Raw genomic sequence first — 13,074 nt, 5'->3', positions numbered from 1 at the left:
ATCGTCTAGGCCCACGGTCGTCTCACCTATAGAATAAACGGTGAATAGTATCATTAATCTCGACTTCAACGACCAATTACAAGGTGTGTGTATAAAACTAGGTATTTCGTTCAACCCCCTATTTTCAACGGTAAAAATGAACTTCATCTTAAAGCCCATAAACCCAAATCAGTATATATATTCTTCCCGGCTCAGAACCCACAACACACCAAACTTTTTAATCCGTCCACTCTACTCAAATAAAACTTCTTGCATAGGACACCGCGGTCGGGGTTCGTCCGAAAGTCGTTTCGGTAACCAAAAGTATCCAAATAACACCCAAAATTGAGGTTTCATCAATTTGGGTAACACCCAACAGTCCAAACAACGACCGACTTAATGTGAGTTCTTGATTTCGTGTCATCTTAAAGAATTGACGGCTGAGTGGTCGGAACCACCGCCATCGCCACCCACCATAGTGAATCCTACAACTTACTCCAATTTACTCCAAATTACTCCAAATTTTGATCCTAAACATCAATCATCCTTCCTAAGAGGTGGAAATCGCCCAATAATAGCCCAAGAACAATCTCCAAAACCAAATTTCAAAGCACACCTGAATTGGCTTTAAACCCCCAAATTTCAAGTTTCAAATTTCTAGTTTTTAACAACCAAATACATAAGGGAATGAGAAACCCAGTAGGAGAGAAGAAAAACCCACCGGAAAAAGCATTGATTGGCGATGGGGGATGGCCGGAATCCGAAGAGCAATGGCGGCGGGCTGGGTGGTCTCTCTGGGTTGTTGCTGTGCGCTCGAAGTTGGGCTGCCAGAGGCGTCAATGGGGGTCCGCGCCGGCAAATGGGGGCTCGCCGATGGCTTGGGATGGTTGGGTGGTGGCCGGAAATAGCTGGGCTAGTCTGAGACCGGTGCGTGCGAGGGTGGGTTGCGGCTGGCAAAGGGAACTGATCTGGGGGGAATCGGCGCCGGCGAGAACAGCTCGCTGGTGCTCTTGGTCGTCGGAGGAAGTGGCTGACGTCTGGGAGAGGTAGTGGCTGCGGTCGGGGTGGGGCTCTGGCAACTGTGTGTGCAGGGGTGGTCGCGGGGGAGAGAAGGCCGAGATAGATAAGTGCGGGGAGAGGGAGAAATAAAAGGGGAGAGAGAGTGTGTAGAAAATTCTAGAGAGAGAAAAATCAGAAAAGTTTTTCTGATTTTTGGGTATTTCAAAAAAACCACTTACAAATTTACAAAATTGCCTCTCACTTCACATGTCCGTATCTTCCAGACAGTAACTCGAAACGATGCGTGCTACGTGTCTATGAACTCGTGGAGTCGAAATCTATCTAACGGACCCAAAGTCAAAATCGGAAACTCATTTATTTTAAAAGTCAACTTTGGGTCAAGCTTAATTTAAAACAAAATAAATAAATCAAAACCCTTTTTATTTTCCAAATAAATCTCAAAATTTTTAAAATACAATTCAATACCTTTTTATAAACCTCTTAAAAACATAGTTAAATAAAAAAATTTAAATTTCTAGTGAAAATTTGGGTCGGGTCGTTACATTTCAATTAAATCCTCAATGAGATCCTCTAATAAAATCATTTCAATGCATATAAACTTTTTAATTAAGAGCTTAAATATGAACATTCTCAAAGTGTTGGAAATATGCCGTAAAACCAATGACAATCGGTTAACCAAATGTGTTTCGTTTAAGTGACTCGAGAGATATTTAAATTAATGTGTATATTGAGATTCGAGTTATCGAATACTTGGATTCCTAAACGATAATCGGTGAAGTGAATGTTAATTAGACATTAACATTCCAACAAGTCAAGACTAGCACATACGCTTGTTTACTCTAGGTTGGTAAGTCTCATGCCACAGTGGAGAGATACTGGAGCAGGTATGTGGGTGTGTGCTTGGAGACACGCCCACTGAACTGACTGAACAAAGAATTCTAAATGGTGTTTTACGACATGTCAAATAGGAAGTCTGTGGCTATATATGATAGGTATTGATTAGTCCTTAGACCTGAAACACCGCTGATGTATTGTGTGTGCGTTCAATGTACTTTGACCGCACAAAATGGACAAATGCAATTAGGCATGAGTTATATGTGTGCGTTGGGTGCATTTACACACATATGGAGGCATGTGAGTGTGCAACATGGAATCTCTCACCTTCTGTAAAGAAAGAGATGTCCCTGGAAAGAATGACTCGCAAAGTCTCTGGCCAGAGCATCAGAGCCACATATATAATTATATCCTGTAATGGGTTTTGACACAAGTTCTACACCCAGGATGTAATTAGGACATAGTTGAGAGTATGGACCGTATTGTATTATAATCATAACTAAATAGGTTCGAGGTTAAATTATATTTGGTTTGGGGCCTATGAATTGTGGTTAGGTGTCAACGTGCATGGTCTGTGAGTCTAAAGAACAATTAATTAGAAAGGTTTCTAGATTAATTGTGATCCTACTGTCAAATCGAATAAGAACCTAAAGGGTCACACACACAAGTACATATGTTAGAGACCAAAATGAAAGGATGATACCGAGGATCAATATATTCGATTATTGATCGCAACTATCGTGATAATTGTTATTAAATAAGACTGAGAGTTGACACTTTCCAGTGGGTCACCCATCATAGTATTGCTCTACTGTGAGCTCACTTAATTGTTAATCCTAAGGGGGACCATTAAGCCCATAAGTCAAGTGATTAATTTGGGGTAATCACTTAACATAATATTTTCTTAAGTAAGATTAATTAACTAATTAATTTACTTAGAGAGTATGATTGGAAAGTCAAAGCTTGGACTTGTTGATCCAAGACTCAATCTTTAATTAATTATAAGGAGAATAATTAATGTTATCTTATTAATTAAGATAAATGATTAATTAGTTAATCATTCGTTCTAACTCAAACACTAAGTTTATTGATTAAGCATTAGTTTGATGATTAAGTGTTGGGATGACATATTGGTCAAAAGACATTTGACTTTCATGTATCACAATATCACATGGTGTAAGTCACATGATATTAGAAAGCATGGGGCAATAGTGTAACGACCCGACCCCAAGTCTTTTTCTTTAATAAAAAAAATAATTAATTAATTATCTTTTTGGACGGGCTTTATTAAGATTTTTGGAAGGGAATTCTAGCATTTAGAAGGGTGTTTTAATTTAAATTTGTGGCCTTTAAGTTCGAGACGACTATTAGAACTCGAATTTCCAAACGCGTAGGCCAAAACGGTGTTCAATTTGAAAACTTTGGTTGGAAGTGTGTTGATCTCTCTAGAAAAGGGCATTTGGGTAATTTTAAAACCCAAACCCCACAATTTTAAAACCCAAACCCCACATGGCTGCCAACAGCATCATCAACGGTTTTTAACTCCTCTCGGACTGGAATGAGAAGCAAAGCTTGTCCATCAATGACAATGTCAATTGCAACCCGCAGGTTGGCGTCACCCAACGGAACCCCATGCACTTCCTTAGATGCAAGATCAATAATTGAACCGTATGCAACAATCTTTCTAGTAGTTCCCAAAGCCAGTTTGCAAGACTTTTCCTAAGCAAACATAGTACATACCAATTAATACATAAATAAAGTGCTATTTAAAATGCTAAAACAACACCATCTCAGACCAATACCTTTACTGTGCAATCAGCGATGACGTCTTTTGCTACTGCCTCCTTCCTTTCTAGCTCAACCACCGCAGCCTTACACTTTCTCTCATCCTGGCAACTTGCTTTATCAGAGATACTCCCATGGCCTGGAAGTGTCTTTGGTGTAAGAACACCCTTCTCATTCTCCCGCGCCTCCAACTTTTCAATTCTCTCCAACAACATTTTACACATTTCACGCTCCTTTTCTAACATGGCCGCCAACTCATTTTTTGAGACTAGTTCCCTAGGTTTTCTGGGAATGTTGAAGTATGTGGTAGGGTTGACATTCCCCCCTATTGCCCTTACCCTACCATGGGTGTCCGGAGATCTCCAAAGCCATAGTTAGAACATCCACTGCACCCTCGACTTTCTATTCTCCTTGCTTCTTTTTCTCCAGTAATTCGTCCTGCCACATGTCCATGAGAAATTACATTACACAAAAATGACCTCATCAATTATGAAATCCACTACAATAACAGGTCAGAATGCTTACAATGACATCAGCCACCGATTCTACTTCCTCAGTTAAGTTCCCATTAGAATCTTCACGTGCCTTCTTCCATAGAACGGAATGGTCAAGATCCTCCGCTGCCACATTTTGTTTCCTCTATCCATAGAACCAAATTTAACATTAAAAATGCAAGTGCAAAATGCTAGTTAAACTAGACATGCAGATATCCATTCACAAGCTTACCAAATCCTCCTCCAAGCCTATATATCCTTTTCGCGACAATCTATGGTGATACTTCCTCTTTGCAGTTCTCTTGCTTTGTGCCTCATGTAGTTCCTACAATTAAGTACAAGGAACCAAAATATAACACATATCATGAGGAAAATGGGTTCTTGAAATAACCAAAATTTAATACTTTGCAAATATCAAATATAGCTGGAGCAACAGCTTTTGGCAGCAGCTAGCACAAATGAACAAGCTTACCATAAATGAGTCTGATAGTCGGCGTGCAACAAATGCCTCCCAATGTCGTTTCTCAATGAAGTCCTCATATTGCTTGGGTGGGAGTTTCAAAGCCTCTGGATCGTCCTTGAATGGAAGCATGAATTTGTTTGTAAGATTAGTCTTGAATGTTCTCCACTTAATGCCAGCTGAAGACAGCACCATCTTCTGGCTTGTAGAGGGAAGATCAAAGGCGGCCTATATTTAGGGTTAATGGGGACAAACAATCATTAAAAATGCAGCAAATACCTCAGGATAAACATGCAGCAAATTAACGGTTAGAATAGGTAAAATGAAGCTGAAATACCTCAACATCCTCCCAGATTTTTTTTTTTAAGTCCTTATCCACCTTCGGCCAGCTTTCTTCAATAATAGGGACTATGGTCCTCGCCTTAACCCCTATGTATGAAGCTAAAGTTTGACAAGCTTCTCCTACCGGTACACCATGTGTATTATACTGCACTTGAACTTTTAAACCTAAAGCTTTCTTCACAATTACATGGTGCATCAATGTAATTCCCCGAGTGGAACTACTATGAGCAGTAGTAATTGTCACTTGCTTTGGCATCCACATTCTCCTCATCTGCAGGTGGGACTTTGGTTGCCTTTGGTGTGGACACTGCACCTTTCTTTCCTTTTGGCGTTCCCCTGCCTTTTCTTTTTCCCTTCTTGCATTTCGATGTTGCCATTACTCGAAGATCAAAACTGTAGCAAAATTGTGTAATTAAAAACAAAAATTACAGTACATACATAAGTAAGCCATGGAAAACAGCCTAAGTAAGTAAGCCTCTACAAGGAAAATTAACACAAGGTATACACATCTATAAGAAAGCATGGATATACACAAGGAAAACACAAGCCTCTCACCTCTATTAATCAATATATACACATCTATAAGCAATATTTTAACAGCCTAAGTAAGTATGCCTCTACAAGGAAAACACAAGGTATACACATCTATAGGAAAGCATGGATATACACAAGGAAAACACAAGCCTCTCTGATGAGTGTTCATTTTACGTTATTTTATGATACTAACTCCCTAACCTAGAGTGTTAGAACTCGATCTTTTTGTGTCTGTTGTCTTGTTTTTGTGTTTTTAGGTCGAATGAAGCATAAATAGGAAATAGGAGCAAATGGAGCCGTTTTGGGACATTTCCTGGTCAAACTAGGAAAATAGGTCAATTCCTGGTCAAACCAGGAAAAGAGCTGAAATCCTAATCAAATGAGGATTCCTAGTCACACTAGGAAACATCAAGTCCATAACCATCATTGTCGAGCCAGAAATGAGAAATCTTAGTTGGAACAGGAATTCCTGGTTGAACTAGGAAACCTAACCCTACTAGGGGAAGGAGTCCTAATGACACTAGGAGACTCCAAGGGCAATATGGTCATTCCGAGAAGTCAAAATGGATAAGGAATCTTTCATTTACTAGAAATCCTAGTTGGACTAGGAAAGGTTGGTCAAAGTCAACTCAATCAAGCCAAGGTTCCAGAAGCTTCTAGAAGGTGGTGGACATCCATGGAATCAAATGGAGGAAAGAAATGAATTCGAATCCAAGAAGGAGAGAGGGGTAAAATTGGAAGTCAAAGTCAATGGTCAAGGTCAACCATATCATGTCATGAAGTCAATTGGGCTTTGGGCCTAGGTGAAGTCGAAATCCACAAGAATGGTGAGGTGGCAGCCCAAAACATTATTTGCATGCTTGTAGCCCATTTCGCCCAAGTCATACAGCCATGCGCAAGCCATGCATCCCTAAAGCCCATCACGCCACTTGCTTGTTGCAGCCAGCCCATGTTCTTTTAAAGGAAACCCTAGCCCATCACGCCTACAAAGAGAAAGCCCAAGGAATCCTAGCTGAAAAAGAAGTCAAAACCCTGAAAAATAGAGCACCAATTTCGACAGCAATTCTGTAATTCTCCAGAATGAATCAGGTAGTATGCCATATATGGTTGGAAAGATACGGATGTTAGCTTCGTAGGGAATTTTATGGATTTTGATTCCGAGTTTTCTAGCTCAAGATATGGTCATTTTAGTGGAGGTAGCGCAGCAGTTCCGCGAGCTGAAAAGGGAGTTACGCCCAAAAAGAGCCCAAATCAGCCCAAGACCCATGTTTGGCCGAAAATTATAAGTCTTGGTGTGCAAGGAATGCACTTATCCCACATTGAAGAGAAAGAGAAATCTCAGTCCCACTCTCCTCTATAAATACATCTTTATAACTCAAGGAGAGGGAGCTCTCTCTGAAATTTCAGAAACCCTAGCCTAGTCTCTCTCTATTCTTGCCGCACACCCTAGCCTCCTTTCTCTCTCTTTCTTTTCTCACGCACCCTAGGAACCCTAGCAGCCCCCATTATTTCTCTTCCCTTGCCGCAGCCACCATCATCTCTCTTTCTTTATTTTTCTGCTGAACCAAAGGAGGAAGAAGACGTTAAGCCGCTGCCACCTTGTGTCGCTGCTGCCATCTTGTGCCGCCGCTGCCACCTTGTGCCGCCGCCGCTGCCACTCTTTAAAGATGTTCTCTTTGTTTTTCTTTTGGAATTCTAGTTTTTAATTGTTTTGTTTAATTAGTTTGCTTTCCAACATGGATTGAGAATTTATTTATATTATTCAGATTTTCTTTTCTATTTTAATTATGTAGGTATATTTATTCTATCTTGCATGTTAGTTGTAGGTTGATTATTGGATTTGCATGCTTTAACAAATCGTTTATCCGTCTCTTGGTCTGTTAGTTTGATGTTTGCACGTATTAAATTTCCACTATCTATTAGAACCCGTCACTAGTTGTTTGCATCCTTTGACTGGCCACCTTAGGGTAATTGCATCTAGTTTATTTGTTAGGTTTAGCTGTGAAATAGTCAAAGACACTAAACCACAAGTAACAAGGGAATAAGGGATTATTCTTGGTAGTGGGGTTGGGCGACCTCTATAAGGAAATAGTCAAAGCTTATATGTTGTGCATGTTTGACGTTCTCATAAAACTTAATGACTCCTGCATGGGTAACAGCTGCCTTAGCTTGAACTAGGAAACATGTAGGTTAACTGGCTAAGGAAGGCCCAAGAAGCTCTTAGTTTATGCATTAGGAGAACAATTGCGAGAAAGTAACTAGCCAAACCTTTTCAGCAGTCAAACTTTAATATGTTGTGTTCAAATTAACTGTCATTAGCCTTGGATGGTTATTGCATGCTTATCTGATTTGAAATTGAAAACTTAACATTGCAAGATAGAATAAAGGGTGTGTGCGTGTGGTGATGTGTGCGTGTGTTTTCATCTCTTAAAACCCCCCATTTAGTTATTCTATTGATTAATTGAATTGATTTGTTGTGTATTAACCATTCCCTGTGGGATCGACCTCGTTCTTGTACGCTTTGCTACTGATGCGATTCGTGCACTTGCGAGTATACTTGGATTGAAATAGATGTTTATTTTGTTCTAAGAAAACAATCAACACTCTCACCTCTATTAATTAATCAATATTAACACTTAGTAAACTTAGTAAATAATACAAGGAAAACAACCTAAGTAAGTAAGCCATGGAATATTCAACTTGGTAAAATATACAAGAAAAACAGCCTAAAAAAAAATACAAATCATAAATGAAATGAAAGAAATTAAAGTAGAAAGTATGCAAATTAAATTACAAATTAGCATCAAATTACATGACAAAAAAATGCATGGATTATGGTTTTTGTTTTCTTGAGTGATCAATCCATATGCCCTCACAATTATCTCTCTTGTAAGTGTTATCACCATCACCAAGTATATCATCAAATTCCTCGAAAGATGGTATTCCTTCAGTAAAGGATTGAGCGTGAACACCAGTGTCCCCTAAGTCATCCTCATTTGCACCATCGTGATAATCTCTAGTCGGGGCTGCAAGCACTACTGACCAGCCAGAGTCGAGTGGGTCCTCTACATAAAAGACCTGCTTCACTTGGGCAGCCAAAGCAAATACGTCTCTCTTGTGACCTATCCTATTCAAGTTTACCAAAAGGAACAATAATTCATCTGTTTTTATTCCCTTGTTGTTCTCTACCCATTCACACTTAAACAAAGGCACCTGAAAACCGTTATAATCAAGCTCCCAAATCTCTTGGATAACCCCATAGAAAGCCATATCAGCGTAAACTGGATTTTTATCCTTCGCGCTCGCCACCTGCATTGTATTTGCCACCAAGCTCACCCCACTATTTTGGACAGAACGTACCATGTGACATGCCTTTGTGTGATAATGGCACCCCCTATCTCATAACCCTCGTATTTAAGGAGTTAATTACACTTACACCCCCTGAGGTTTATCGTCTTTTCACATACACCCCCTGAGGTTTCAATAATTACACATACACTCCCTACAAGAGAAAAAAATAAATAAACAAAAAAGAAAATATTTGTATTGAGGTTGGACCTTACACCTTAAGTAATCTTATTAGGCCATTTTACCCCTTAACATGCATTTTTACATAATTTCTCATCATTTTTCGTCTCACTATAGGGGGTTATATGCAACAGTTTTGAAACTTCAGGGGGTGTATGTGTAATTATTGAAACCCTAGGAGGTGTATGTGAAAAGACGATAAACCTCAGGGGGTGTAAGTGTAATTAACTCCGTATTTAAGTACACTCATAGGTGGCCCTTGAGCTAGTAGCCTCACTGAGGGTGTTATGTCATTCGATCCACTGTTTATCTCATCTGCCACCTATATTAATTATTAATGGTTAATTTACACTTTTAAAATATATTAATTATTACCAAACGTTTACAAAGGGTAAGTGCATTGAAAGGGTAATTAAAAGTATAATACCTTGTCACGTAACCAATAGATAAACGTGCGGTTATGCTCATCTAGCATCCACTTTTCACTCTTCTTTTTACTCTTATAAAAGTCACTCAAGTAAGCCTTATCTAATCTACAAATAGATTTCATAAGATTTAACCAATTGTAACTTACTATAAGTGTTAGTAAATTAGTTATTCTATAAGTGTTAGTGGTGGATAAAATGTAACTTACTCAGCATAAGGGTCGACCTCATCAGCATTCTCCAATACACAACGGTGTGCCTGCTCCCAGTCTTCATGGTGGACTGATTGTACCTTAGCACCTGAGATAGGTCTGCTAAGGGTTGGTTGACCCATGCGCGAAGCGGGACTCCAACTGATTTTGCATCAGACAAATACTCGGAGCAAAACTCCACAGCTTCCTCACCTATATAACTCTCAGCGATGCTGCCCTTCGGACGGTTAGGGTTCCTTACAAAACCCTCTAGCACTTTCATGCCTCTTTCAAATGGATACATCCATCAATAATAGACCAGTCCACACAATCGAACCTCTCTAATCATGTGCACGGTTAAGTGAATCATTATATTGAAGAATGAAGGTGGAAAGATCTTCTCCAACAAACACAATGTCGTTACAAGTTCTGATTGAATTTTATCCAACTTTGACACATCAATCACTTTATTACATAGGGCATTAAAGAAGAAACATAACCTAGTAATCGCGTATCTCACATGCTTGGGCAGCACCGAACGTATGGTTACTGGTAACAATTGTTGCATCAAGGCGTGACAATCATGGGACTTAAGACCAAATAGTTTCAACTCTTGCATGGATACTAGATTTCTTATATTCGAGTTGTAACCTTCTAGGACCTTTATACCCATCAAAGATCTGCACAACGCCTGTTTCTCACCCCTAGACAGTGTATATGGAGCAGCAGGTAGAAAGGTTCTTTTCGGCCCAACTTCGGGTGCCAAGTCAAGTCGTACCCCTATTTCCATAAGATCTAGACGGGCAGCAATCCCATCTTTTGTCTTCCCTGAAATATTTAGTAAGGTTCCAATAACACTCTCGCACACGTTCTTTTCTATGTGCATAACATCTAGAGAATGCCGAATGTGAAGAGACTTCCAATATTCAAGGTGAAAGAATATGGACCTTTTCTTCCAACATGGAACATGAGTTTCACCACCTAGGCTGCTCTTTACATGTTGCTTTCCGAAGATACAATTGATACCCGACACTTTAGCTAAGACCTCCTCTCCACTTAGAGGTTTAGGAGCAGAACCAAATTCCTACTTGTTATTAAACGCTGTCATTTGATTCCGATATGGATGGTGGCGTGGCAAGAACCTTCTGTGGCCTTTAAAATTGATTTTCCTACCATGTTTCAGCCTAACACTATTCGTGTTTTCACCGCTATGGGACACGCTTTATACCCTTTAACGGTGCACCCCGACAAATTACCATAAGCGGGAAAGTCATTGATTGTCCACAAGAGTACACCCTTCAAGGTAAATGTGTTTTTTCTAAACCCATCGTACACCCCATCAATTCCATTCCATAATGCTTTTAGATCATCAATCAATGGTTGCAAATAGACATCTATGTCATTTCCTGGCTGCTTAGGACCGAAAATCAAAAGAGTTAACATCATAAACTTCCTCTTCATGCAAAGCCATGGAGGAAGGTTATACGTCACTAAGATGACGGGCCAGCAACTATATCGGCTACTTAAGGAACTGTGTGGGTTGATCCCATCTGCTGAAAGAGCCAACCTTAGATTTCTAGGCTCACTTCCAAAATCTGGCCACTTATGGTCAACCAACTTCCAAGCCGGAGAATCAGCTGGATGACGTAGCATGCCATCCTTGACTTTATGATCGGCATGCCAAGTAAGATCCTTTGATGTCTCACCACATTTAAACATTCGTTTAAACCTTGGAATGGGTGGAAAGTACCACAAGACTTTTGCCGGAACCCCTTCTTGCTCAACCCCTTGCTTGTTTAATTTCCACCTAGATAGGTCACACTTGGGGCACATACTTTCATCTTCGTACTCATTTCTATACAAAATACAATCGTTTAGGCATGCATGATTCTTATCATACTCCATTCCTAAAGCATACAATGTCTTCTTTGCCTCATACATAGACAAGGGTAGCACATGACCTTTTGACAGCATATCACCAATAACAACCAGCAGTTCAGAAAAGCTAATATCAGACCACCCATGTTTTGCCTTCAGATTGAATAGTCTAACCAATGCAGATAGCTTGTTGTACTTCACACAATTATCATATAAGGGTCTCAATCCTTCATCAACATAATGACTAAACTCGTATGGATTATCATTGAAATTATCAAAGGCACTCTCGCACATGTTTACTGTTTCGGACCCACAGACACTAGGTTTTCTTTCGTTTTTTGTAACTCTACTTTTAAAACCAGCAACTTCACCATGCCATATCCACTTCGCATACCTTGTGTCAAAACCATTAAAGTGTAGATGCTCCCTAATCACTCTAACGGTATACCTTTTCAAGTTTACACATTTCAAGCAAGGACAATAGATGTACTTCGGATTGGTAGCATTCTGTAATCCAATTCTCAAAAAACTCTCAACTCCCTCCTCATACTCCACAGACCTTCTATCAGCATGCATCCATGTTTTATCGATACTCTTACACAAAATAACACAATTTCAATATAAACCCAAGTAAACATATGCAAAAGGAAGCATATTAACTGATAATATATAACTAATATTAATGTCAATTTTAATTAGCAGAAACTCATCTAAAAAACATATATACCTTTACCTAGAACTCATCAAATATTCAATTATATTGACACCATATGACCTAGTTGAAGCCTGACAATGTATTGGGTTTAATATATATCTTTACCTAGAACTCTACCCTTAATTGCAAAAGCCACATAATATGTTAGACCTCAAACCCAAAATCAAACAAATTAACCACATACCCAAATTCATAACACAGTCGACCCAAGTTCCATATTTCAGTTAAATACAAACAATTCCAGCACCCAAATTCAAACAGACCCAAGTTCAAACATCTACAAAACACCCAAATACAAACAAATCCAAATTCCAAAAACACCCAAATAGCAATGCATACATGTTCAAACAACTTGCAGATATTAGAACCCTTAATCCGAAAAAATAACAAAACAATCTCATCAAATACCTGAAATCGCGAAGGCTGGGTGGGGGTATCGGGAAGGGTTCTCTGGGTCGATCTCGATCTCTCGACGTTGTTTAGAATCTTCTCTCCTCTCTCTCTCTCTCTCTCTCTCTCTCTCTCTCTCTCTCTTTCTCTCTTCGCGACTTCTCAGACTTCTCTCTGTCTCTCTGTGACAGGACCGCCCCCGGATTCCACCCTAAAACCCGGAGAGATCCTGGGGGAATCCAAAATCAAGGAAAATCCTACCGAAAATTCGGCAGAACCTCCCCTGAAAATGGACTAACCCAGAAATTTCAAACCTATTAAAAAACACTTCTATACAACAACCACCTATACCACAACCAAATAGGGTCTCAGACCTAACAATTTCACAGAAATCCAACTTAAAATTTGTAGAGTGGTTATCAGAGCTGCTATTCTATTACAAGAAATTTTTTACACTGAAAAAAATAAAATGACGCCTACTGGTCCGAGAAGGAATAAG

General features: G+C 39.5%; 2 protein-coding genes across 2 annotated transcripts; both read right to left on the bottom strand.

The window, feature by feature from the left end:
• Positions 1-4,020: 4,020 nt before the first annotated feature.
• On the bottom strand, positions 4,021-5,176 carry LOC147273149 (uncharacterized). Its single transcript, XM_086228159.1, has 5 exons — positions 4,910-5,176; positions 4,585-4,800; positions 4,345-4,437; positions 4,144-4,257; positions 4,021-4,056 (listed from the first exon to the last, which is right to left on the bottom strand). The coding sequence occupies exons 1-5, from the start codon at positions 5,174-5,176 to the stop codon at positions 4,021-4,023; spliced, it is 726 nt and encodes a 241-aa protein (XP_086084285.1).
• Positions 5,177-8,280: 3,104 nt separating this feature from the next.
• Positions 8,281-12,046, bottom strand: LOC147273148 (uncharacterized). The gene is made up of 6 exons (XM_086228158.1): positions 10,799-12,046; positions 10,093-10,676; positions 9,611-9,754; positions 9,404-9,509; positions 9,221-9,298; positions 8,281-8,757 (listed from the first exon to the last, which is right to left on the bottom strand). The coding sequence occupies exons 1-6, from the start codon at positions 12,044-12,046 to the stop codon at positions 8,281-8,283; spliced, it is 2,637 nt and encodes an 878-aa protein (XP_086084284.1).
• Between the last annotated feature and the right edge of the window lie 1,028 nt (positions 12,047-13,074).

This window comes from Dryas octopetala, chromosome 9, assembly GCF_963921425.1.
Source record: "Dryas octopetala chromosome 9, drDryOcto1.1, whole genome shotgun sequence".
In the NCBI taxonomy this organism is placed as follows: Eukaryota; Viridiplantae; Streptophyta; class Magnoliopsida; order Rosales; family Rosaceae; genus Dryas; species Dryas octopetala.
Note: the sequence above shows the minus strand (reverse complement) of the source record. Positions and strands in the feature narration are given on the sequence as shown.

Bases quoted from the DNA above. Each gene is read 5' to 3' on its own strand.
- LOC147273148 (XM_086228158.1), bottom strand. From the start codon at position 12,046: ATGCATGCTGATAGAAGGTCTGTGGAGTATGAGGAGGGAGTTGAGAGT. The intron at 10,677-10,798 runs GTGAAAACACGA...AATAACAAGTAG, and splicing joins ATAAAGCGTGTCCCATAGCG to GAATTTGGTTCTGCTCCTAA. The intron at 9,755-10,092 runs GTTATGTTTCTT...ATGCAAAATCAG, and splicing joins GTGAGATACGCGATTACTAG to TTGGAGTCCCGCTTCGCGCA.
- LOC147273149 (XM_086228159.1), bottom strand. From the start codon at position 5,176: ATGTGGATGCCAAAGCAAGTGACAATTACTACTGCTCATAGTAGTTCC. The intron at 4,258-4,344 runs GTAAGCTTGTGA...TTCTATGGATAG, and splicing joins TAGGCTTGGAGGAGGATTTG to AGGAAACAAAATGTGGCAGC. The intron at 4,057-4,143 runs GTAAGCATTCTG...GACATGTGGCAG, and splicing joins AATCGGTGGCTGATGTCATT to GACGAATTACTGGAGAAAAA.